Genomic DNA, 22,258 nt, shown 5'->3' with positions numbered 1-22,258 from the left:
TAAGAGTATTCATTTAAATAACCTTAAAATATCAATGACTTCCCTTCTTTTCTTTCCATGGTTGATTTTGCATAACACAAATCCCCACATATTTTACATAAATGAAACCATTCAGTGTTCCATTATTACATCCATCAAAACTTATTTACACTGTTGAATTTATCTTAATGCCGCCAATGTTTTCGAGTGTACACAATTACCTCACCCTCCCGGGTATATTCAATAAATATTTTCCAATCTTCTTTAAACGTATGTTCTTCTTGTTCTCTTATTCGATACGTTAGGTCCGCAAACTGCACATATTCCATCAGTTTAAGTTGCCATTCTTCTTTAGTTGGGACCTCGCTCGTTTTCCATTTAGGGGCTAACAAAACACGGGAAGGATTTTTTGGTTCTCTTTGTTTTTGTTTTTTAATGTATTTTGTGCTGTTTATATTATAATTTTATGCTGTGGGCTGTCATGGGATCTACGGGTATAGGGTGCTATATGAATTTATTATGTCCCTAAGTCCACCTGTTCCCAACAAATCATTTCAATATCACATAAATAGTTGTGGAAATGAGACTTAAGAGCTATTAATTTTTATGGTAAACTGAACTCAAATAGCCCATGCTAAGTTTAACTTATTTGTTATGAGACCTACGTGTTCAGGCTTTGATGACCTCCTTCAAAACGATTTATGCCAAGTTTATTAAACATCCTTGTTTTCATGTTTGTAACCTTGTGAATAAAATTTAAAGTGCTATTTTGCTTTGAAGCACTTCCTGGGCTTTAGAAGGGATACACTCTTTATCCCACTTTATTTGGCTTTTGAGTGTTAAGCAGTAGCCCGTATCGCCTTCTGAATAAAATAATTTTATGTGCATTGAAAAGATGGTAGTAATCTTTGCTTAAGGACAATGGCAACAAAGAGTCAACAAGAATGTTTATTGTGAATGTTTATTGTGAAACAGGAAACTTTACTGAGGCCTGTTGGTGAATGTCCAAAACAAACTACATGAGATGTGCATTGCTGATTTTTACTGATAAATCTGAAGGCTGACTAAGCACCAATAACCAGATTTCAGCCTTATTCAGGTGGAAGTCCAGCATTTGCCATGATAGATTCACCATATTACCCAAACCAGATTTATTTATTTTTCCATCTTGTTTTCAGCACTTACACCTGCCCTTCGGTTGGTGACAGTTATGGCAGAAATTAAATCTGCTTATATAACCAGAGGCACTTTGTTGGCCTTGAAATAACCAGTGAATCTCCAGGTTTGGGGCACTTGGCACTGTCCTCCTTAAAAGCCTTAAGAATTCATGGCAGATAGTATCATTCACAGATTTGGACATTTATCAGATGTCAATATGCATGCTCGTATGTAAACCTACATGTGTGTGTCATTTAAAACTGAATGGTAGAGCAGATATTAACAAGGAAAAGTACACAACTGTATGATGGAGATTTATATGCCTGAAATATTAATGCACCTGTTTGATTGTGAAATCCTTTTTCATAGTTATGAACTTTTAAGTAATGCAAGGCTGGTGGGATCTCATTTTTTATTACTTTGCTCTTTTAAGTACCTGCAGGAGAATTCAGATCTCTGCATTTCCAGCTTTTAGCACCATACTCTCTCGCTCTCTTTTTGCAGCAATCATTGGCATTTCTCATAATAAGCACATAAAGGGTGAAAAGCAGATCTGTAGCTCTAAACAGAGTAGGGTTGTTCTGGGAGTCCTGATTGACTGCCTGTGTTTGCGTAATATTCACATTTCACATGTAAACATAATTGCTGTGATGTGTTTAAGAACAAATGTTTAGCCCTCCGGGTTATACGCTCAGGATTAGAGCCAGGGCAAGCTAGTTGCACCCATAGAAGATATGCTAGTTATGAATAACTTTTCACATTGGTTTCAGTAGGACCTAAGTGCAGCTAACCTGCTCTGGTTCCAACTTAGAAACACATAAACACAACACATAAACACACACAGCAGAAATACTAAAGACTAAGCAATCCATAAAATGAAACCTGAATGCGTGACTTTTAGGATTTCATGATGTTTTAGCAAACGACCACAGCTCTTTTTGCTGGGTGCCATATAAATCTGGCTCAGAAAATATCAGACCTCAAAATGAGGTCTAGGCAAAGAGATTCAGAGAGAAAGGAAATAGAAAATAGGAGTGTGAAAGAGAAAGGAAGTTCCCTCCCCATGTCACAGGTGAACAACTGAACTACAGGAGGAGTTACTGATCTCGTAGCCTAACAGGAAGTCTGAGGTAGGGATTTAGCTCCAGTTCATGTCTTAATCACAAAGTCACCATCTCCGTCGGTGAGAACTACAGTAGAGAAACTGAAGGCCCACTTTCTAAGCCTTCTCAGGCTGTGAAGCAGGAAGGAAAACCTTGCAAATCAGTTGCTTGTAATTGATCCTTGTTTGCCTTTGGCCAGAAAGGCCCATTTTACCCAGTGTTTCCGTAACACAACTGGCCAAGCAGGTTAGACACTTCCCCGGCACTCCTGCGGACTACAGTCATTCTGCACCTGCAGTTTTATGCTTTCCAGCGTGTGAGGCTTTCCTCCTTCGCTAGCAAACTGCAGTGTAATTTCTGCACGTGATCCAGCATACAGTAATAGGCTTCACCGGGGGACCTTTTGCCTTTGAGAAAACTCATCGTAGGTACCCATTCCATACAATCAAAGTTCCTTAAGATGGATATTGGTTGAGGAGGGACCATAGGCTGAAGGTAGAGGCTGCACAATCCCAGGTAGAAGGCTCTGAGGAAGAAGGAGAAGGTATTATGCCATTCCAGTTGGAGGAAACAATATTGGGCTAGATCACGGATGGGGGATCTATGGACCTGCAACTCTCATCATCCTCTGATCATTAGACATGCTAGCTAGGGCTGATGGGACTTGGAGGCACTCCATCGCTGCACTAGAGTGATCAGTGGCCTACTTCAGTATAAGGCGACTTGATTTCATGCGAGGGTTCATTCATTCATTCATTTTATTTTATGTCTCGCCTCCTTTCTATCGTGGAGTCCAAGGTGTCATGCATTGGGGTCTCCCATCTGGGCCCTGACCAGACCTAGAATAAGAATAAGAATAATTTATTACTTGTACCTCACCCATCCAACTGGGTGGCTTCCAGCAGACTGTTAACAACAACAACACATCAGACAATAAAAGCTTTCCTGGTACAGACCTAAGGCAGACATAGTGGTCGCTTCCTGTGCTTACGTTTACATCCTGCCTTTCCTCTAAGGAACTTGAGTCAGCCCACTTGATTCTGCCCCCTTTTTACTTCCGCAGCAACTCTGCGGTTCAGGGTAGGGTGAGAGGTGAGCAACTAGCCCAAGGTCACCCATCAATCTTTGTGGAGGAGTGTGGATTTAAATTCATGTCTCCCCAGCCCCTAGTCCAGCACTCAGAGACCCAAGCCGTGGGGTTTTCTTTTTCCAGTGAGAGCACTCAGCACCTTTTGTGTTTGCAACCATAGAAGCATTTTAAACCCCCCCAAGTTATAAAATAAAGCAGCCACGAGGAAGGGTTGGCTGTGTAGCAATAAGGACAGCACAAATCTCTGCGCGTGTTCATAATTATCTGTATCCTTTCTCGCACGTGAAGCTTTTCACATAAGTTATGAAGTCACCTAAGTCTAAAAAGGGGCGAATTTCATGATTTCGATCAGATATTTATTCAGTTAATACTTGCTTTGTCAACTGTTTTGTAAACTTACCCTATAATTTCATTTATCAGATTTATCTTTATAGAGCTTTATTTATTTTATTTATTTTGTAAAAACAAACTTTTAAAGAGCGATGACATGAGAAGCCCGTTGTACATGCTATAGAAATTACACATGCTATAGAAATTACCGGAGCAGCTTGCTATGACAGCTGCAATGTACGGCATGGCTGGAAACGTCATTATTTTGTCATATTCTGAATACGCTTCCATATTGAATGAAATAAGCAGATTCCACCAGCCTGTTTCTGAATGCTGTAAACCTTCTATGTCTCTCTCTCTCTTTTTTCCATTTACCCTTCAGTAAACGGAGCCATGGCACAAATGTCAAAGGAATGGAAAGTTACTCAGTAACAATTTTTATACCCTTGATCTTATCAGTTAGTTGAGCTGGAAGAGTTTGGCTAATAAGTAATAACACAGCAATACCTGCACCCCAGACTGTATATATTAGGGACACGTCATCAAGATTGTCTTCTGCAGTGGGAGAGAGGGGTGATGATTTGTTTTTTGTTTTGTTTTTTGAAAATAATATTTATTAAAGTTTTAAAAATTACAAAAATAAAAAATAAAAACACCATATTAAACAAAAACAAAACAGCACATCACAATAAGAAAAAAAAGAGAAACAGAAAAAAGCAGAAAAATAGAAACAAGTAAAAAACATCAAACCTTCCCATAACGTATCTTTCATTTGCTTGTTTCCTTGACCTCCTCACACCTCCCTTTTTTGTATTCTAGTTCGTTTAGCTATTTCTGCAAATCCTTTCCATCTTTTCCAATTTTTGTCCTGTAATTTATCTTAATATAATATAACTTAATATAATATATCTTAACTTTCCCTCCTTTCACCAATTAACAGTCTGTTTTTTCCTAAACCTTTATAACATTTCTGCTAAAACCACATAGCTTCATTCAATTTTACAATGTTTCTGTAGATAGTCTTTAAATTTCTGAGAGAGGGGTGATGATTTGGTCCTGTGCAGCATGGAAGTAAAAGCATCTTACTTCCCACACCGGCACCGATCCCTGTTTGTGCAGCGCTTGAACCACTGGAATAAACGAATGGAGATGTTTTTTCATTCACTGCGGCAAGCAAATATCAAAGCTATACCCCAAAACAGTTAGTGGTGCCTCTACCCCACCCACCAGTCAGAAATATTTTGCACACATATCGACACACAGGCAAGATGAGGGCATATATGGGTCATGATATTTTATGGGTAAAGAAGACCCACTCCCTGACTTACAGAAGATCCACCACCAAGACCTTCTTTCTCTTTCTTGTGTGTGAAAAGGCAGTGTCCCCCTGCACAGCATTCATTACATCTCGTGGCCAGCTTAGCAGTCTCTGCTGGCCTGGATTATGAGACAAAATGGCACGTCACAAGTTTCTACCATTAGATTTGGGAAGTGAAAGCCCCGTTTTTAGACTTCTAATAATCAGGATATCTTGGGCTGTGTGTGCACTGGGTTTCTACCTTCCTGGAAGTGACATGGAAATACTGCAACTATTTTGGGGTATTTTCTAGTATTCAGGAGGTCTGCATGGGTACCAGATTTCAGCTTCCTTAGTCATGTGGAAGTGCAAAGCCGTTATGTATATGTATATATTGTTGTTTAGTCGTGTCCGACTCTTCGTGACCCCCTGGACCAGAGCACGCCAGGCACTCCTGTCTTCCACTGCCTCCCGCAGTTTGGTCAAACTCATGTTAGTAGCTTTGAGAACACTATCCAACCATCTTGTCCTCTGTCGTCCCCTTCTCCTTGTGCCCTCAATCTCCAGTATCCCTGCCAAGAAAATTCCATGGACGAAAACAACAGGCATATGTATATATAGAAACAGTTTATTGTGTGTGTGTGTGTGTGTGTGTGTGTGTGTGTGTGTGTGTGTGTGTGCACATTCATATATTGAGTCTATGTAAATAGAGTGTGGTGGCACATAATCTTCTCTCTATTGAATAGCTTTGGGAAGTAATTGGCTGCATGAAGTGCCTTTAAAAACACACACACACACCCCTAAGCCATCAACTTTTCCCTGCCTTTTTATCCCAGATCCGAGACGAATGGGGGAACAAGATCTGGATCTGCCCCGGCTGCGAGAAGCCAGATGACGGCAGTGCGATGATAGGCTGCGACGACTGTGACGATTGGTACCACTGGTGAGTGCCTGCCCCTTAAAGTCAAGCTGGAGAATAACTTTTAACTGTCCTTGGCTACCTCTCTCTTTTACAATCTTCCATGCTTTATATGAAGCAGGCAATGTTTTCACCTGCTTTTGAATCCGGCCATTCCTGAGGCAGCAGAGGCCAGCAGTGCGATGGCTCCAATGTCCCAACCAACTGCTGGTTGACTTTTAAAGAGACCAGATTGTCAGTAGTGACAGAGACGAGAGCTGTGTGCTGGCTGTTTGCCCTAGGTGCAGTACTGAACTCCCTTCAGACGGGACTGAAGTCGGGGTATGAAGCTATCTGAACTTAATTCTACGCTTAGCCAAATCATAACGAGTTTTTTTCCAACCGCAAAATTAGACCCGCTCCATAAGTTGGGGGACTGGCTCAGTTAACTGATATTCTTAATCATCTTGTGCATTTAGAATTATAACTGATCCGCCCAAAGGGTACAAAAGAAACCCGAAACGTTTTTTTCACTAACCTGCATCATCCTAAAATAAGAGTACCAGCTGCTCTAAAGTGGGGTGGGCGTTTTAAAGGAGTTCAAGTGTATTCTGGGGAGTGGGTTGAAAGGGGATAGAGGGAAGTGCAACACAGCACAACCAATGAATTTGGGGTCTGAATGGCCAAAATATAATATCCTAAAAAAAATTACATTATTTAATTGCAGGCACACTTTTTGAATATAGCATAGTTGTTATAAAGGACAGCTACAGAACTACTCATAAACTACAATTCAAACAAGGTGCCATAAACTTAGCACATTAATACAGTGACACTGTGCCATTTCAATAACTTTTTTTTTATAAGAGAGTAACTTGGGCTGACCTTAATTTTACCCATTCAGTCTCTTACTTTATTCCTAGCCAAGAAGGGTTTAAAAGGAAAGGGAATAATAGTTCATGAGTTATTAGGTGTATGTGAGAAATTAAGATGGTGGTTATGGAACCTAGATATCATCCCTTTATCATAAGCAAAATAATGCATAATGCAGTGCCCAGAGGTTTTAAATAACAGGAGTTATTATGTCATTGGGTTTTTTATTATATCTGTGATTTAATTTGTCTGTCTGACCCCAGTTTTAGATTAGCGAGAGGGTCCCTTCCCACAATATAACCGGGTCAGATCTGCAAAACAAGCTTCTGCCAATTCCTTCATTGCAAGGGTTTGGACTAAATGACCCTAAGGGTCCCGTCCAACTCTTCCATTCTAGGATTAATCGCAAAAGAGCAGAGCTTGCAGCCCTAGTTAAGAACGACAGCTGGTGTTTCACTTATTGGGAACCCTTGTTCATTTTCTTACATTTGCCTCTTGTGTTCTCCAACGCGCAGGCTTTGCGTCGGAATCACGGCTGCTCCCCCGGAAGAAATGCAGTGGTTCTGCTCCAGGTGTGCCAGCAAAAAGAAAGATAAAAAACACAAGAAGGGGAAACACAGAGCACACTGAAACCACTGGGGAGACCGGTCGGACTGTCACTGCAGCACTTCAGCCCTGACCCCTTTCGTCGCCATCAGGTTTTGAGGACGTGTGATTCTTGAGAGAATTGGGGACAAATGCCCACTGTCCGCCCTGAGCTGGCTGCTTGTCCTTCCCTCCCTGATGCTCCTTCGTCAAACGGTGTTGGCCTAGAGCAGGAATTCTCTGCCACGAACTCACCGGCTGAAGAGCCAAGAGAGTCTATGGCCAAAGAGAGCTGTGTTGATCGGCCACGGCTTTGCTGACACTTGTACATATTGCTGCCCTTTTTCCAGCTGCTTCCCCACCCCCACCTCTTCAGAGTTCTGTCCTTTCAGAAACAGGAAAGTCTTCCCAAATGTGGGCGGCTGTCCCTTGGGAGCCACTCAAATGATTTTCCCGCAGCTTCCTCTTCCGCGTAGCCAGATAATCATTAAAGACACAGGGTGGGGTAGCTTGCTGGTAAATATTTTTCTGACAAGAATATATGAAACCTCTTTTCTTCTCGCTCCTCCTCCTCCTGCCCCTCCTTGATTTTTAAGACCTAACCTTAATAAACATGCTTCAGCTTTTTGTGAAATAACTTCTATTTTTTTAAAAGACGGGAAAGTTTCTATGGTGGCCAACTTCCTTCTTTTGTGTGTGTGTGTGTGTTTTTGCGCTCCTTGAGGCTCTAATAATGTGATATAGACTCTTGCCCCCCCTTCCATCGGAGTTTATTCTGTCTTCTTTGTCGCTTGCACATTTCACAGGCGTGTCCAAGTTATTTGCATAAACAGATTTTTCCTCAGGCAGATACTCTTTAGGTTCTGTTATTTTCAGAGATTGCAGCAGGACGGTTTTCATTATTTTTAAGGTACAGCGTAGCATTTTATGGAATTCCCCAATAATATACTGATGGGGCGTGGGGTGGAGCTTAGAAAATGCTTACCCAGATGCACCTAGTTTCAGTGCTGCTTCTCAAGCTATGCTTTAAAGATGCAACCTTCTGGGTTATTCCCATACCTGAAGATACCTGCAGATGTGAGAATGACCGTTGGGTTTAAACAGCAGAATGCACAGTGTTGACAATTCTAAATGGTGCCTGCATGCTTTCAGTGACCTTGAAGCCAATGCTTGCGAAATGACTGGGCCCTAACACTTCCTTGCGTATTCTGGGGAACACGGTCATTTGAACACAGTCATTTAAGCACACATGCAACATTTGCAATGGGTAAATGCCATTCAGTAGCTCCACCGCAGTTCAAAAGAGGTGCGAAAGAACGGAATGGTGCATGCAGAAGATACGGTTTAGGATGAAGAAGAAACTGAGGATCTGAGGAGGTCCATCTCTTTTCCCTTCAATGCTTCCCAGGGGAAGACTGGTCTTCTTCCAGCCAACTTTACGTGCCATTGTGCAGGTCCTCATTTTCCAGAATAAATCAGGGGTCACCACCACAGGCATGGCTTGAAGTGTGTCACTGGGTGAAGACTCCCCACTACTTATCTCAACCTCCTTCACCTTCTATATCTGCAATCATTGTACGGTTGCCTTCAGTAGGTGGAGAGAGAGATCAGAGTGTACAGTTGCTACCAACCATCTGCCCACAGCCCTGCATGCCAGGAGGTTGTTCCAGCAACCTCTCAGCTTCCTCTCCAACCTGGAAAGCTGAATGCCACATGCTGTGGCGGATCCACTGTGCGTGAGGCCTTCAGCGCGCTGCTTCTCTCTGAACGGCATCTGCTGCCCAAGCTCTGACATATTAGCACGTGCTTCTTTAAAAAGAAATAGCGCACATCTCTCTTTTAAAAAGTTGACACCTGCAGTTTTCAAATACGGTCTGCCAGTTTCCTGTATATAGAGCCCAAATGCCAGAAATTTCACCAGCTGTACAAAAGGAGAGTTTACCAAATTTAATTGTACCAAAAGAATTTTGAGCTGGGATCACCTCCCTATTTCCAAATTGTTGTGTAAGTCATCAGGCTTGACCGCATTCATATTTGCTTGAGTCAGCACTGCAGCCACAACTTTTCCTCATTTGGAGCTGTAGTTGTTTTGTGAGCCTTTTTACATTGATTCCCCCCCTTTTTTTTAAAGGCAAATGCAAAGTGTTCGTGAGGTGTATGTTATCTGTGTCCATTGTCGGAGAGCAGAAAAACTAAGGTTGCCATAAAAATTGTTAACGTTACTGGACATCTCACTGCATTTCTTGAAGAGGTAAATAAACTATTGTAAAAAATGTGAATCCTACCTCCTGCATTGCATTTAAGGAAACCTAAAAGGGAGTGTTTATAACTTAACTGTATTGTTTTTTATAAGAATCTGGCATCTCTCTGGGTCTGGAATATTGGTGCATTCAATATCACTTGGCATTGGTCCAACTCCACCATGAAAAGTAAATAAATAAATCCCACTTTGGTTGGCAGACTCCATTACCATCACCTCTTGTCGCTTAAAGGGTTGTCACTGCCACAAAAAGTGGGTAGAATTGAGGACTGATAACCCCAGTCATTAGAAGAAGAAGAAGAAAAGTTTGAATTTGATATCCTGCTTTATCGCTACCCGAAGGAGTCCCAAAGCGGCTAACATTCTCCTTTCCCTTTCTCCCCCACAACAAACACTCTGTGAGGTGAGTGGGGCTGAGAGACTTCAAAGAAGTGTGACTGGCCCAAGGTCACACAGCAGCTGCCTGTGGAGGAGCGGGGAAGCAAACCTGGTTCACCAAATTACGAGTCCACCGCTCTTAACCACTACACCACCAGGTGCAGATTTTGGGTCTGTAGCTCCCCTATTTCTGATGGAGGGATTCCTTTCTTTGGAAAAAGTTCCTTCCATTGGAGGAAGGGAACCTCTGCATACAGCCCAAGGAGAAATTTCAACAAACATATGGCCCCAAATTGGCGCAGAGGGTTTAAACTCAGATGGGAAAAAGAAAAATGGTAAAGGACCCCTGGACGGTTCAGTCCATTCAAAGGCAACTATGGGGTTTGTTTGGGCACTCATCTTGCTTTCAGGTCAAGGGAGCCAGTGTTTGTCCACAGACAACTTTCCGGGTCATGTTGCCAGCATGACTAAACCGCTTCTGGCACAACGGGACACCGTGACGGAAGCCAGAGCGCATGGAAATGCCGTTTACCTTCCCGCCGCAGCAGTACCTATTTATCTACTTGCACTGGCCTGCTTTCAAGCTGCTAGGTTGGCAGAACAAACTCAGATGAGTGCAAGGGCCCTAATACTAGATGCACAGGGGCAACACATGTAAATTCAGGGGGGAAATGCCATTCAGATGCAAAATTTCACCTCCGTTGGACACAAGCAAACATTGGGGAGGGGACAGATGGTTGTGGCAACGTTTGCAAATATATTCATTTGTTACATTTAGCAGGAAAGTTACACCAGGCGGTATTATTTGTATGCCAGTATACTATTAGTGGTTTACAGCAATGAAACAAAACCATACAATAAAAGCCGTAAAAAGTTAAGTGCAGGTTAACCATTGTTTGGAGCATCTCTTCTTAATTGCCTGTACAGGCCTGGCGGACTAGAACAAATTTCAGCAGCTGTTTGAAAGAGTTTGGATTTGATATCCCGCTTTATCACTACCTGAAGGAGTCTCAAAGAGGCTAACATTCTCCTTTCCCTTCCTCCCCCACAACAAACACTCTGTGAGGTGAGTGAGGCTGAGAGACTTCAGAGAAGTGTGACTGGCCCAAGGTCACCCAGCAGCTGCATGTGGAGGAGCGGAGACGCAAACCCGGTTCCCCAGATTACGAGTCTACCGCTCTTAACCACTACACCACACTGACTAGTTAGTACAGAAGTTAGTACAGAAGGCACCTGCTGAATCTGTTTTGGCACAGTAGTCCATAGGACTGGGCTGATGACACTAAAGACTTGGGTTCTTCTTGTTGTCAAATGAGCCTTTCCAACTTGGGAAATGACCAGTGATGTTCCTGCACGTAATCTCAGTGATCAAGCTGGGATATAAGGGTTCAGGCGATCCCTAAAATACCCTGGACCTAAATTCTTCAGGGCTTTGTAAATTAAATCAGGAACCTTGAACCCATCTCAGTAGGAAATGGGCAACTGTTTTAACAATGGCGTCACACATTTTCTTTTTAAAAAACATTTTTTGTTTTACATACTTAAAATTATAATCCAACAACAACAACAAAATAATAATAATAATAATAATAATAATAATAATAATAATAATAATAATTTATTTGTACCCCACCCATCTGGCTGGGTTTCTCAGCCACTCTGGGTGGCTTCCACAAAGAACAAAAATACACTAAGATGTCATACATTAAAAACTTCCCTGAACAGGGCTGACTTAAGATGTCTTCTGAATGTCAGGTAGTTGACATCTGATGGGAGGGCATTCCACAGGGTGGGCGCCACTACCGAGAAGGCCCTCTGCCTGGTTCCCTGTAGCTTTGCTTCTCGCAATGAGGGAACCGCCAGAAGGCCCTCGGCGCTGGACCTCAGCGTCCGGGCAGAACATACCCACAGTTAAAAGATTCTTCCTAATCTCTAGACTTCCCACCTTCCCCTCCATAGATTCTGTCATTAAACCTTTTTCTACTACATCTTTTTTCAGTAATATATGTTTTTTCTAACTCCGCTATGTCCATATTTCTCATTACATTACTTTTTTTTTTTAAATAGATATTTATTGGAATTTTTAGAAAGTAAATACAATAATAATAAACAGTGTTGCTTTGTTTTTACAAAATTTCATAACATCCTTAGACTTCCTCACGTCTCCCGCTCCCACTTGCATCATTAATAAATTTTTGTCAAGCAAATTATCATCTTATTTCCAAATTTATAACCACTTATTAAAATACAATAAAAAAATTCTCCTACAAATTTTGTTTCTCTTATTCTCTCTTATCATCAAATTCTGATCTATTTTAGTGATGGCCAATTATTTATAACCAAGCATCCTTCTTAACATTCCACTAAATCACAATATTTTTGTAGATAAATCTTGAATTTCTTCCAATCTTCTTCAATCCTTTCTTCTCCCAGGTCTCGGATTCTGCCAGTCATCTCCGCCAATTGCATATAGTCCATCAGTTGCATCTGCCATTCTTCCAGTGTGGGTAGATCTTGAGTTTTCCAGTTCTTAGCGAGTAGTATCCTTGCTGCTGTTGTTGCATACATGAAAAATGTTCTATCTTTCTTTAACACCTTCTGGTCGACAATTTCTCATTACATTACAAGCGTTATTGCAGTCCTCCTAGTGTTTTCAACTGCTTACAGTGGTCTTTAAGGTAAATTATTAATTTCCCCCATTCCTTATTTAAGTTTTGGTCTTTCTGGTTCCTGAGCTTTCCGGTCAGTGTTGCCATTTTGGCATAGTCCACCAACTTGATTTGCCATTCTTCTCTGGTAGGGACTTTATCTTCCTTCCATCTCTAGGCTAACAATATCTGTGCAGCTGTCATTCCATACATAAAAAGTCTTTTCTGCTCCCTTGGAATTTCAGCACCTACAATTCCTAATTTTAAAAAATTGGTGTCACACATTTTTGACCAGATGCCTTCATCAGCACCCATCTGGAGCTTCCGAATCACACCCAAGGGCAGCCCCATGTGGAGCACATTACAGTAATCCAGCCTCAATGTTACCAGTGCATGGACTACAGTGATCAACCTAACCTTGCCCAGGAATTGCCATAATTGGTGAACCAGATGCAGCTGGTCAAAAGCACTCGTAGCCACAGAGGACACTTGGGCCTCTATTGGCCAAGGTATCTCCAGGAATATCCTCGAGCTACGCACTTGCTCCTTCAGGAATACTGGACTGAGGCCGTTTATACTGGACCCTACTTTGTTGGCTACCACGCTCTGCTCTCCTCGCTTTTTCCATGCCACGAATCCTTTTTTAAAAGCTGCATGGGGAGTTGGGGGGCCTTTTAAAATCCATTGGACTATCTATACCTCTGTTGTGAACCACCCTGTGATCTTTGGATGAAGGGCGGCATGCGAATTTAAAAATGAAATCCATGGTCACTGGCCATGCTGGCTGGAAGATCTGGCCCTTCCAACTTGTCAGAGTGAGGCAGCTGGTGAGAGGTGGGCAGAGTTCTGGGTGCCACCCCAACAGTCTCACATCCCATAAACTAGCCTGCTGCTTTTGTGTGTATTTTCAGGAGAATGCCCCATCTCTAGTATCAAAGGAAGGGTGAGCTACCAGTCTGGGCTGCTTTTGTCCACGGAACTAGAAGAAGAAGCACATTCTTGTTATTTGCCTTAGATGACAAAATGCCCTGATTTCAATGCCACCTGGTTCCCCATTCCTGCTGCAAAGGGGGGAAAGTGATCATCTGAACCCACCATAAGATCATGGGGAGAAGGCCACAAACCTCTCCATTGCAACTTTTTCATGGAGAGGCATTTGTGCAGAGCTGAGCGTCAGGCACTTAACCTGAAGGTGTAATGCAGACATTCTTTTGCAGAGATAATCTTCCTTTGGAACAGTCTGTAGAGCTGAGAATATAATTTCTGTGGGTGACAAAGTGTTTTCTTTCTCTTTTCCCTCCCCCCCAAAAAAAACCCGCTCTGGAAGGTGTCTGCCACTAAGTACAGTGGGGATCTTTATCATCCCCTGCCTGATTTGTGATTCCAAATGTCCTGGGGAGAAAAGAGAATCGGAGAGTATCAGAACCTCCCCAGTTTGCCTGAGCTTTCGAGAGATAAAATATAGTGCATTACCCTTCTGTATCACCTAAACCTCTTTTGTTCCCTTTTGAATAGGACGATTAAACAAAGGCCGACTAACCAAATTAAAGTATAAAATGAACGCTGAGATATGGAGACCTTGCCAGCAAGAATGTTAATGAATGAAGTTCACTGAAGCCATGCTGGCTAAGTTTTCAATACTAATAGTTTTATGTGCAATCTTTAGATCGCCGTGGGGTATTTTCCCTCCCTCCCTCCCTCCCTCTCTCTCTGTTCAGAAGTTTTTAAAAGTCTAAAAGTGGATGCATTTCCATGCCTGCAGAACGAAGCAGATAATGTTCTGAATAACGTCTCTCTCTCTCTCTCTTAACAAATGGTGTCAGTCATTCTCTCTTTAGGAAACGATCTTGATTTAATGCAATTGAGGGGGAAGGGAGCCTTGGGTCTGTTTGCCATCTCCAAGGCATGAAGCAACTGTTGAGCCATGTGCTCTGCAAATCAGATGTCGTAAAGTGCAGCCTAGCAGATTGCTAGCCAGATGGGTGCGAGGTGGAGCCTTGAAAAGACCATCACAATTCTTCACTCGGCTCTCGGCATCCAATATTTCCTTGATTAGTAGTATCTATAACCTGTTCCTCTGCCCACAAGCTCTCGTGGCAGAACACAACTCGTTAAAATGCAGCCACGACCTTGGATGGCTTTAGAATTAGACACATTTGTGGAGGAGAAGACTTTTAATGGTTACTAGTCATGATGGGCCTGTTGTTTTTGTCCATGGAATTTTCTTGGCAGGGATACTGGAGTGGCTTGCTGGTTCCTGCTCCAGGTGGAGCACATTTAATCAAAAATCTCCACTATGACCTGCCCATCTTGGGTGGCCTTGCACGGCATAGCTCATAGCTTCTCTGAGTTATTTAAGCCCCTTCGCCAAGACAAGGAAGTGATCCATGAAGGAGGACCTTGCCGACAAAGGTCCGTATAGTTAAAGCTATGGTTTTCCCAGTAGTGATGAATGGAAGTCAGAGCTGGACCATAAAGAAGGCTGATCGCTGAAGAATGGATGCACTTGAATTATGGTGCTGGAGGAGACTCAATAGAGTCCCATGGACTGAAAGAAGATCAAACCTATCCATTCTGAAGGAAATCAGTCCTGAGTGCTCACCGGAAGGACAGATCCTGAAGCTGAGGCTCCAAGACTTTGGCCACCTCATGAGAAGAGAAGACTCCCTGGAAAAGACCCTGATGTTGGGAAAGATGGAGGGCACAAGGAGAAGGGGACGACAGAGAACGAGATAGTTGGACAGTGTTCTCGAAGCTACCAGCATGAGTTTGACCAAACTGCGGGAGGCAGTGGAAGACAGGAGTACCTGGCGTGCTCTGGTCCAGGGGGTCACGAAGAGGCAGACACAACTAAACGACTAAACAACAACAGTCACAATGGGCATGTTCTACCAGAGGTAGCTGCTAGCGGGGAGAGTGCTCTTGCACCCAGGTCCGGCTTTCAGGCTTCCCATAAGTATCTGGCTGGCCACTGTGGGAAAAGGATGCTGGACTAGATGCGTCATCATTGGTCTAATCCAACCATGGGGAGTCGGGGAGCAAAAGAGAAGGCAAGTTGCACGACATCCATGGGCATGGAAGTGAGAAGGGCAGGCACTGAGGAGGAGAAGTGGTGGTTTAAAACAACAGCAGATCTTTGAATAAAGCAGGGAGGGGCGGAGAACTGAAAGGAAAATGGCACCCTGATTTCATGCAGATCGAGGATTGTCATGTGGCTCTACAGATCCTCCAATCTGGGCTGCACTCTGACTTCATGCAAATGCAGAATTATTGTCGTGGTGCTGCAGATCCTCCAACAGGGGCTGTGTGATGACAGCCTTACATTTGTATATATATAGGAAGATACACATCTACATTACACACACACAACCCGTATGTTCACACAGAGAGAAGAAAGCGAGAGAAGCAACAACTGGAAGAGTGATACTGTACGTTGTGTTCTTGGGGCAGGGGCTGGTGTACAATTAGCGCAGATCAGAACGTCTCATACGCTACATGCCCACAAATTAAATCAGTAGTTTCTGTTCTCTTGCCTGTTCACATCAGGTGTGCTAGTGACATCTTCACGATACCCAGGGCTACTTTTTTTGCAGCCGGAGCTCACAGGAGCTCAGCTCTAGCACTTCTCTTTTTTTAAAAAAAAATAATAATTATTAAGTTTCCCATTTTAACAATCCAATCAAATCACATTTAATGTTCCAAATTATACAAATACATATCAAATAGTCCAAATATTCTGCCTAAATTATATTTTTTTTTATGGGACTTTTCATGCTTCAAGTTTGGGGGGGCTCTGATCATCTCATATCTCTGAAGAAGAAGAGTTTGAATTTGATATCCCGCCTTTCACTCCCTTTAAGGAGTCTCAAAGCGGCTAACAATCTCCTTTCCCTTCCTCCCCCACAACAAACACTCTGTGAGGTGAGTGGGGCTGAGAGACTCCAGAGAAGTGTGACTGGCCCAAGGTCACCCAGCAGCTGCATCTGGAGGAGCGGGGAAGCGAACCCGGTTCCCCAGATTACGAGTCCGCCGCTCTTAACCACTACACCACAGTGGCTCTGCTGCCTTGAATAGTTTAGGGAAGAAGAAGAGAGTTTGGATTTTATACCCAGCGGGATATAGATGCCTTATTGTAGCTTTCATCAACTTAGTGCGCTGAATGGAGTAGCTGTGCCCCTGTGCCCCTGAAGGACCAGGTGCGCAGGCTGGGAACATGGCCCTCATATTTCTGGCTACTGCCTGCACCTGAGCAACTGTCTCACTCTGCCTCATCATAGGACTGGCCCTGCGTGCATGGCAGATGCGCCACCGCAGAACCATAGCCCTTCCTAAAGTCGAGACATTCCTCACTTCCTCTTTCATTGAAGTGGCACCTCTACATTCTCGGCCCTGGATCCCAGAAACCCAGAAGTAGCAGAAGAAAACAAGGAGGAAGAGGAGGTGGATTTTCTCCAGGCAGTTGCATCACGATCTCTTCCTTGCATGGGAGATGCTTATCAGCCAATATGTTAATGGTAGCAATTTGTGGTCTTCGGGGAACGAAGAGCACTCTCTGGCAACTGCCAGCTCCATGGAAGACTCTTTAATTAGTAGTTGCGTTTGCTTCTAACCTAGATTAAAGAGAGTTGCCCAGATTAGGGAGGGAGCAAGGAAATGGGTTGTAGGCCGTCTTTGCTGAACCAAAGCCAGGATTAAGTCGGTGAAGAAGCTGGGTCAACAAATGGAAGACGTCTCGCTGACTCCACCACAGCTATTATTGGCCCTTCTACTACTCCATCCAGATGATTTACGAGCTGGCCTCTGGCTCCTCATCACCATCCTTGTTATCTGCTGCAGATTATAAAATGTCTGAGCAGTGATTGCTCATGGATTCAGGCAGTCACGCTGCCCGCTCTGCTCCAAATCCCTGAACACAAAGTCTAACTTCTCCGGGTAGCATTAAGGTTCGTTCCTAGCTGGAAACATAGTTTGTGTCAGTCTAACTGGTTCCAGGGCCGTCTTTACCCAGGGTGCAAGGGGTGCGGGGCACCTGGGCGCTGAACTCCGGGAGGCGCCCGGCGCTGAAGCCGCCTAAGATCTTAACTACCATGTTTTTCGCTCTATAAGATGCACCAGACCACAAGACGCACCTAGTTTTTGGAGGAGGAAAACAAGAAAAAAAATATTTTGAATCTCAGAAGCCAGAACAAGAGGGATCGCTGCACAGTGAAAGCAGCGATCCCTCTTGCTGTTCTGGCTTCTGGGATAGCTGTGCAGCTTGCATTCGCTCCATAAGATGCACACACATTTCCCCTTACTTTTTAGGAGGGAAAAAGTGATCTTATAGAGCAAAAAATACGGTACCTACCTGTTGTAATAAATAATAATAATATTTTTTTATTTATACCCTGCCCTTCCCGGTTCAGAAAACCGGGCTCAGGGTTGCTAACAACAAATCTAAAACACTTAACTGATGCAACAAAAAACAGCATAAAATACAGTATAAAAAGTGAATAGCAATAAATTCAGAATTCAAAAATCAATTTAGGGAGGAAATCCATCCAACCAGAGCTAGCTGGCTAAATTAGTCCTATTTGGACCAGCGAGGAGACCAGGGGAGAATTAGCTGTGGGATCCCAGAGTGGGTAATCTTCCTAAAAAGGGGAGGAGGGGGAATGAAGGGGAATAAAAGATCAGGCTAAGTTCAAATTCAAAGCCGGGTGGAATAGCTCTGTCTTACATGCCCTGCGGAAGGAAGTTAAATTGTTATGAAATAATAAATAATTTTGATCAAGCTTGAAAAACAAAATACAGTGGTACCTCGGGTTACATACGCTTCAGGTTACATACGCTTCAGGTTACAGACTCTGCTAACCCAGAAATAGTACCTCGGGTTATGAACTTTGCTCCAGGATGAGAACAGAAATCGTGCTCCGGCAGCATGGCAGCAGCGGGAGGCCCCATTAGCTAAAGTGGTGCTTCAGGTTAAGAACAGTTTCAGGTTAAGAACAGACCTCCAGAACAAATTAAGTACTTAACCCAAGGTACCACTGTACATACAGGGACGCGGGTGGCACTGTGGGTAAAACCTCAGCACCTAGGACTTGCTGATCACATGGTCGGTGGTTCGAATCCCCACGGCGGGGTGCGCTCCCGCCGTTCGGTCCCAGCGCCTGCCAACCTAGCAGTTCGAAAGCACCTCCGGGTGCAAGTAGATAAATAGGGACCGCTTACCAGCGGGAAGGTAAATGGCGTTCTGTGTGCTGCGCTGGCTCGCTAGATGCAGCTTGTCACGCTGGCCATGTGACCCGGAAGTGTCTGCGGACAGCGCTGGCTCCCGACCTATAGAGTGAGATGAGCGCACAACCCTAGAGTCTGTCAAGACTGGCCCGTACGGGCAGGGGTACCTCTACCTTTACCTTTTACCACTGTACATATATACCTATGTATTACTGAAATGTCTTGACTTTGTGCGCACCGCACCAGCAGCGGCACTTGTCATTCACAATGGTGGCGCTTGTCAGACTCAACGATTTGGGGGCACTGGGTGGATTTTTGCACCCCGGCGGCACATATGATAATGACTTCTGTGACTGGCTCACATTGACCCTGTCTTACCTTTGACTCTTGTATGAGTGTGGCGTGAACAGGAAGGGAGAGGGTTCTTGTGTTTGAATCATGCTTATACATTTCCCACAGGCATCTGGTTAAGACCAGTGAGGACAGGATCTTGGACTAGATGGGCCATTGGCCTGATCCAGAAGGATCTAACACTCTTATGTATGTACCTTGATGGCATTCTCTGAATTGGTGATTATAATCCACGTAACCATGGCCCTGATCAATGGATAATTGCATTGATCACATGGTGACTCACAGCAAAATACTCGTTTAATCTTTGAATCAAGACTGATAGTGCAATGGGGAAGGGCACCTCCCACATTAGCAGCTTCATGTAGGTGCAGAATTTTCGAGTTGGAAGCAGGCGCACCCCAATGCAACGTGGTCTAGTGGGAAGGTGCCCCAGGCTGACCAATATGGCCTGGTGCGCAAATGTAACACTGGGAGGCATCCTGGCTGGCCTCTCCTAATGCAACATTCATCACATACATGCACATAACATCCCACGTAGCTGCTAGGCGCAGCTCAGCACCTGTGGTTTGAAAGGACGGCAATGCAGGAACCTCAGCTAGATCATCCATGACAGACGGCCCTCCAACCTTTGCTTTCAAGCCTTCAAGGAAGCACCACCTCTCGTGGGAGTCTGTTCCACTGCTGAACAGCTCTTACCACCAGAAAGTTCTTCTTAATACTTAGTTGGAGTCTCCTTTCTTATAATTTGACCCCACTTGGTCCTAGCCTCTGGAGCAAGAGAAAATAAGCTTGCTCCATCCTCCTTTAGCTATTTGAAGATGGCTATCATCTCCAGTGGTGTAGCACGGGTTGCTGGCACCGGGGGCTGGCAAGCCGCCAAGAGTGCCAGAGTGCCCTCCCCACCGGACTGCTCTGCCACCTTTCCAGGGTGGGGATCCCCACAGAAGCTGACACCTGCGTGTGGGTGCCTGGTTGCACCCCCTCATAATTTTGTGCCCCCTGCCCGCCCACGCTGCACCACTGATCATGTCTCCTCTTTGCCAGGCTAAACATACCCAATTCCCTCAACCGGTTCTCTATGTGATGTGCAAACAACACTGGCGGGATTTCAAGAAGCACTGTGAAAGTTGAGATATATTGTTAAAAAGAAACAGGTGTGGGAGGGAAGTTTAATGGCAATATAAACAGAGGAATGCATAATTGCGAGGTAAATATGGATGATTGCCAGAGAAGCTGAAGGAAGTCCAAAAAGAACCAAATTTGTGGAAATTTTGTTAAAATTGTATATTTGTGTTGGAAAATTAATAAAAATTATTTATATATATAAAAAAATTCCCTCAGCCGGTTCCAGACCCATGCAATTCGTGGAGGGTGACCTTGTGAAGCAAGGAGCGTCCTGTCTACATGGAGGGCAGCTGTAACAGTGATGTGGTTGGAGTTTGCATATTGATTCCTGGTGACATCTCCTGCATGTTAAGGGAGATTGCTACTTCCTATCACATGAAGCTCTTCTGAATTCCAGGGACCCCTTCTTCTTCTTCTTCTTCTTCTTCTTCTTCTTCTTCTTCTTCTTCTTCTTCTTCTTCTTCTTCTTCTCTTCAGCCTCCTTATGCTTTGGGTTGCTGAGCCTTGAACGCGAACTCTCAAACATTTGGCATATATTCACACTGGAAACTGACACTTGGTTCCCTAGCCATTTCTCTTCCTCAGGAGGAATCTGGGAATTGTACTTTTGGGAAGAGACTTGAAATCTCTAACCAATAATTCTCAACTCCTTCATCGAAGTACATCTTAGCATCTAGTGGAGGAATACAGGAAGTAAGAAGCAAGAACACAGGAAACTGCCTTCTGCCAAGTCAGGTCAATGTTCCATCTAGCCAGGGTTTTAGATAGGGATCACTCCCAGCCCTACCTGGAGATGCCAGGAACTGAACCTGCTCTATCACTGAGTTATGGAACTTCCCCATAGCATCAGCTTGTCAAGTTTCCAGCCTCATATAACCAACATGCTTTAATTAATGCATGAAGGGGTTAAAACCATAGAGTAAGATGTCCTGCCAGGTTTAGCAAGGTCACTCTCTTGCACCTTGGCAGGAAAGATTGTGAAATCTTTGTTCTCTCTTCTTCCACCATGTGAACCCCATCACTAAAGAGGTCTGATCACTCCTAGCCCAGAGTGTGTGGCTTAAGCAAGCCAACTTGGAGTTTTTATGGAAATAATTAAGAAACATTTACTGTTTTGAAACCTAAGTTGTACTGCCTGTCTTTTCTTCTGCAATATGAAAAAGCAATTGAATCTGACCTTTGAAGTGTTTGTAAGTAAACCATTTTTTAACTTACCAGACATGGGGTCTCTTTCTCTGCTAAGGGAAGTGGGGAACTTTGGAAGTAATTTAGAAGGGGATATTTTACTTTTTTTTAATATAATATTTTATTAAGTTTTAAGAGTAACAACATACAGAAAAAAGAAAAAACACAAGAAAAACACAAAAAATACACAAAACCAAAAAACAAAAATCCCTCTTTTTAAATTCTCATATTTGATTCACTTATTTTCCTGACTTCCTCACGCCTCCCTTTTTTGTATTCCTTTTAAAAAATTGTTCAGCAAATTCATATCCATAGAAGGGGATATTTTAAAGGCCTAACAGCCTTTATTTCCATGCTTTGCTGCATGCTTTGTGATTTTAAATCTCTGCTGGGACTTTCTCACTATTATTATTATTATTATTATTATTATTATTATTATTATTATTAGACTTTATATACTACCCTATACCCGTAGCATAAAAGAGTACTAGCAAGTACTTGCCCCAATCCTGGTTCTTAGGCATCCAGGGAATTATTCCTTTTATTATACTCAGTATTTTATCTTTTAACCAAACCAAATAACAAAACAACAACAACCAAGTTAACTTTCTGGGGTGATTTCAAATGGTTAGCTAAGATTCTAAAATTAAGATGAAGTTTTGGGCAAAGATATGTGAGATGTCAGGCAGAGAGGACTTCTTAAAAGGAGCCTCACTCAGGCCTGGGATTCTCTACTGACAAACTTGTTGCTCTAGATCCATGGGCCCAGATCCAAA

The 22,258-nt window shown here is 43.4% G+C and overlaps 1 protein-coding gene and 1 long non-coding RNA gene across 5 annotated transcripts in view; one reads left to right on the top strand and one right to left on the bottom strand.

Annotated features, from left to right (window-relative positions):
• Positions 1 to 9,592, top strand: part of TAF3 (TATA-box binding protein associated factor 3) — a 145,930-nt gene extending 136,338 nt beyond the window's left edge. For 2 of the 3 annotated variants that reach the window (XM_081926888.1, XM_081926887.1), the window contains exons 6-7: positions 5,794 to 5,900; positions 7,244 to 9,592. In XM_081926888.1, coding sequence (XP_081783014.1) covers positions 5,794 to 5,900; positions 7,244 to 7,358 — 222 coding nt within the window. In that variant the 3' untranslated portion in view covers positions 7,359 to 9,592. The remainder of the gene's footprint in view (positions 1 to 5,793; positions 5,901 to 7,243) is intronic. The other variant, XR_014172145.1, reaches the window with a different exon arrangement.
• On the bottom strand, positions 1,217 to 19,381 carry LOC309378863. 2 transcript variants are annotated; one of them, XR_014172216.1, is made up of 3 exons: positions 19,197 to 19,381; positions 4,762 to 5,097; positions 1,217 to 4,212 (listed from the first exon to the last, which is right to left on the bottom strand). It is a non-coding gene; the product is annotated as an uncharacterized lncRNA (long non-coding RNA). The 2 variants fall into 2 exon arrangements; XR_014172217.1 differs by lacking the exon at positions 19,197 to 19,381 and having other exon boundaries at positions 4,762 to 5,787.
• Positions 19,382 to 22,258: the final 2,877 nt, after the last annotated feature.

Source organism: Podarcis melisellensis, assembly GCF_964234715.1.
Source record: "Podarcis melisellensis genome assembly, chromosome: 10".
Lineage (NCBI taxonomy): Eukaryota > Metazoa > Chordata > Lepidosauria > Squamata > Lacertidae > Podarcis > Podarcis melisellensis.
Note: the sequence above shows the minus strand (reverse complement) of the source record. Positions and strands in the feature narration are given on the sequence as shown.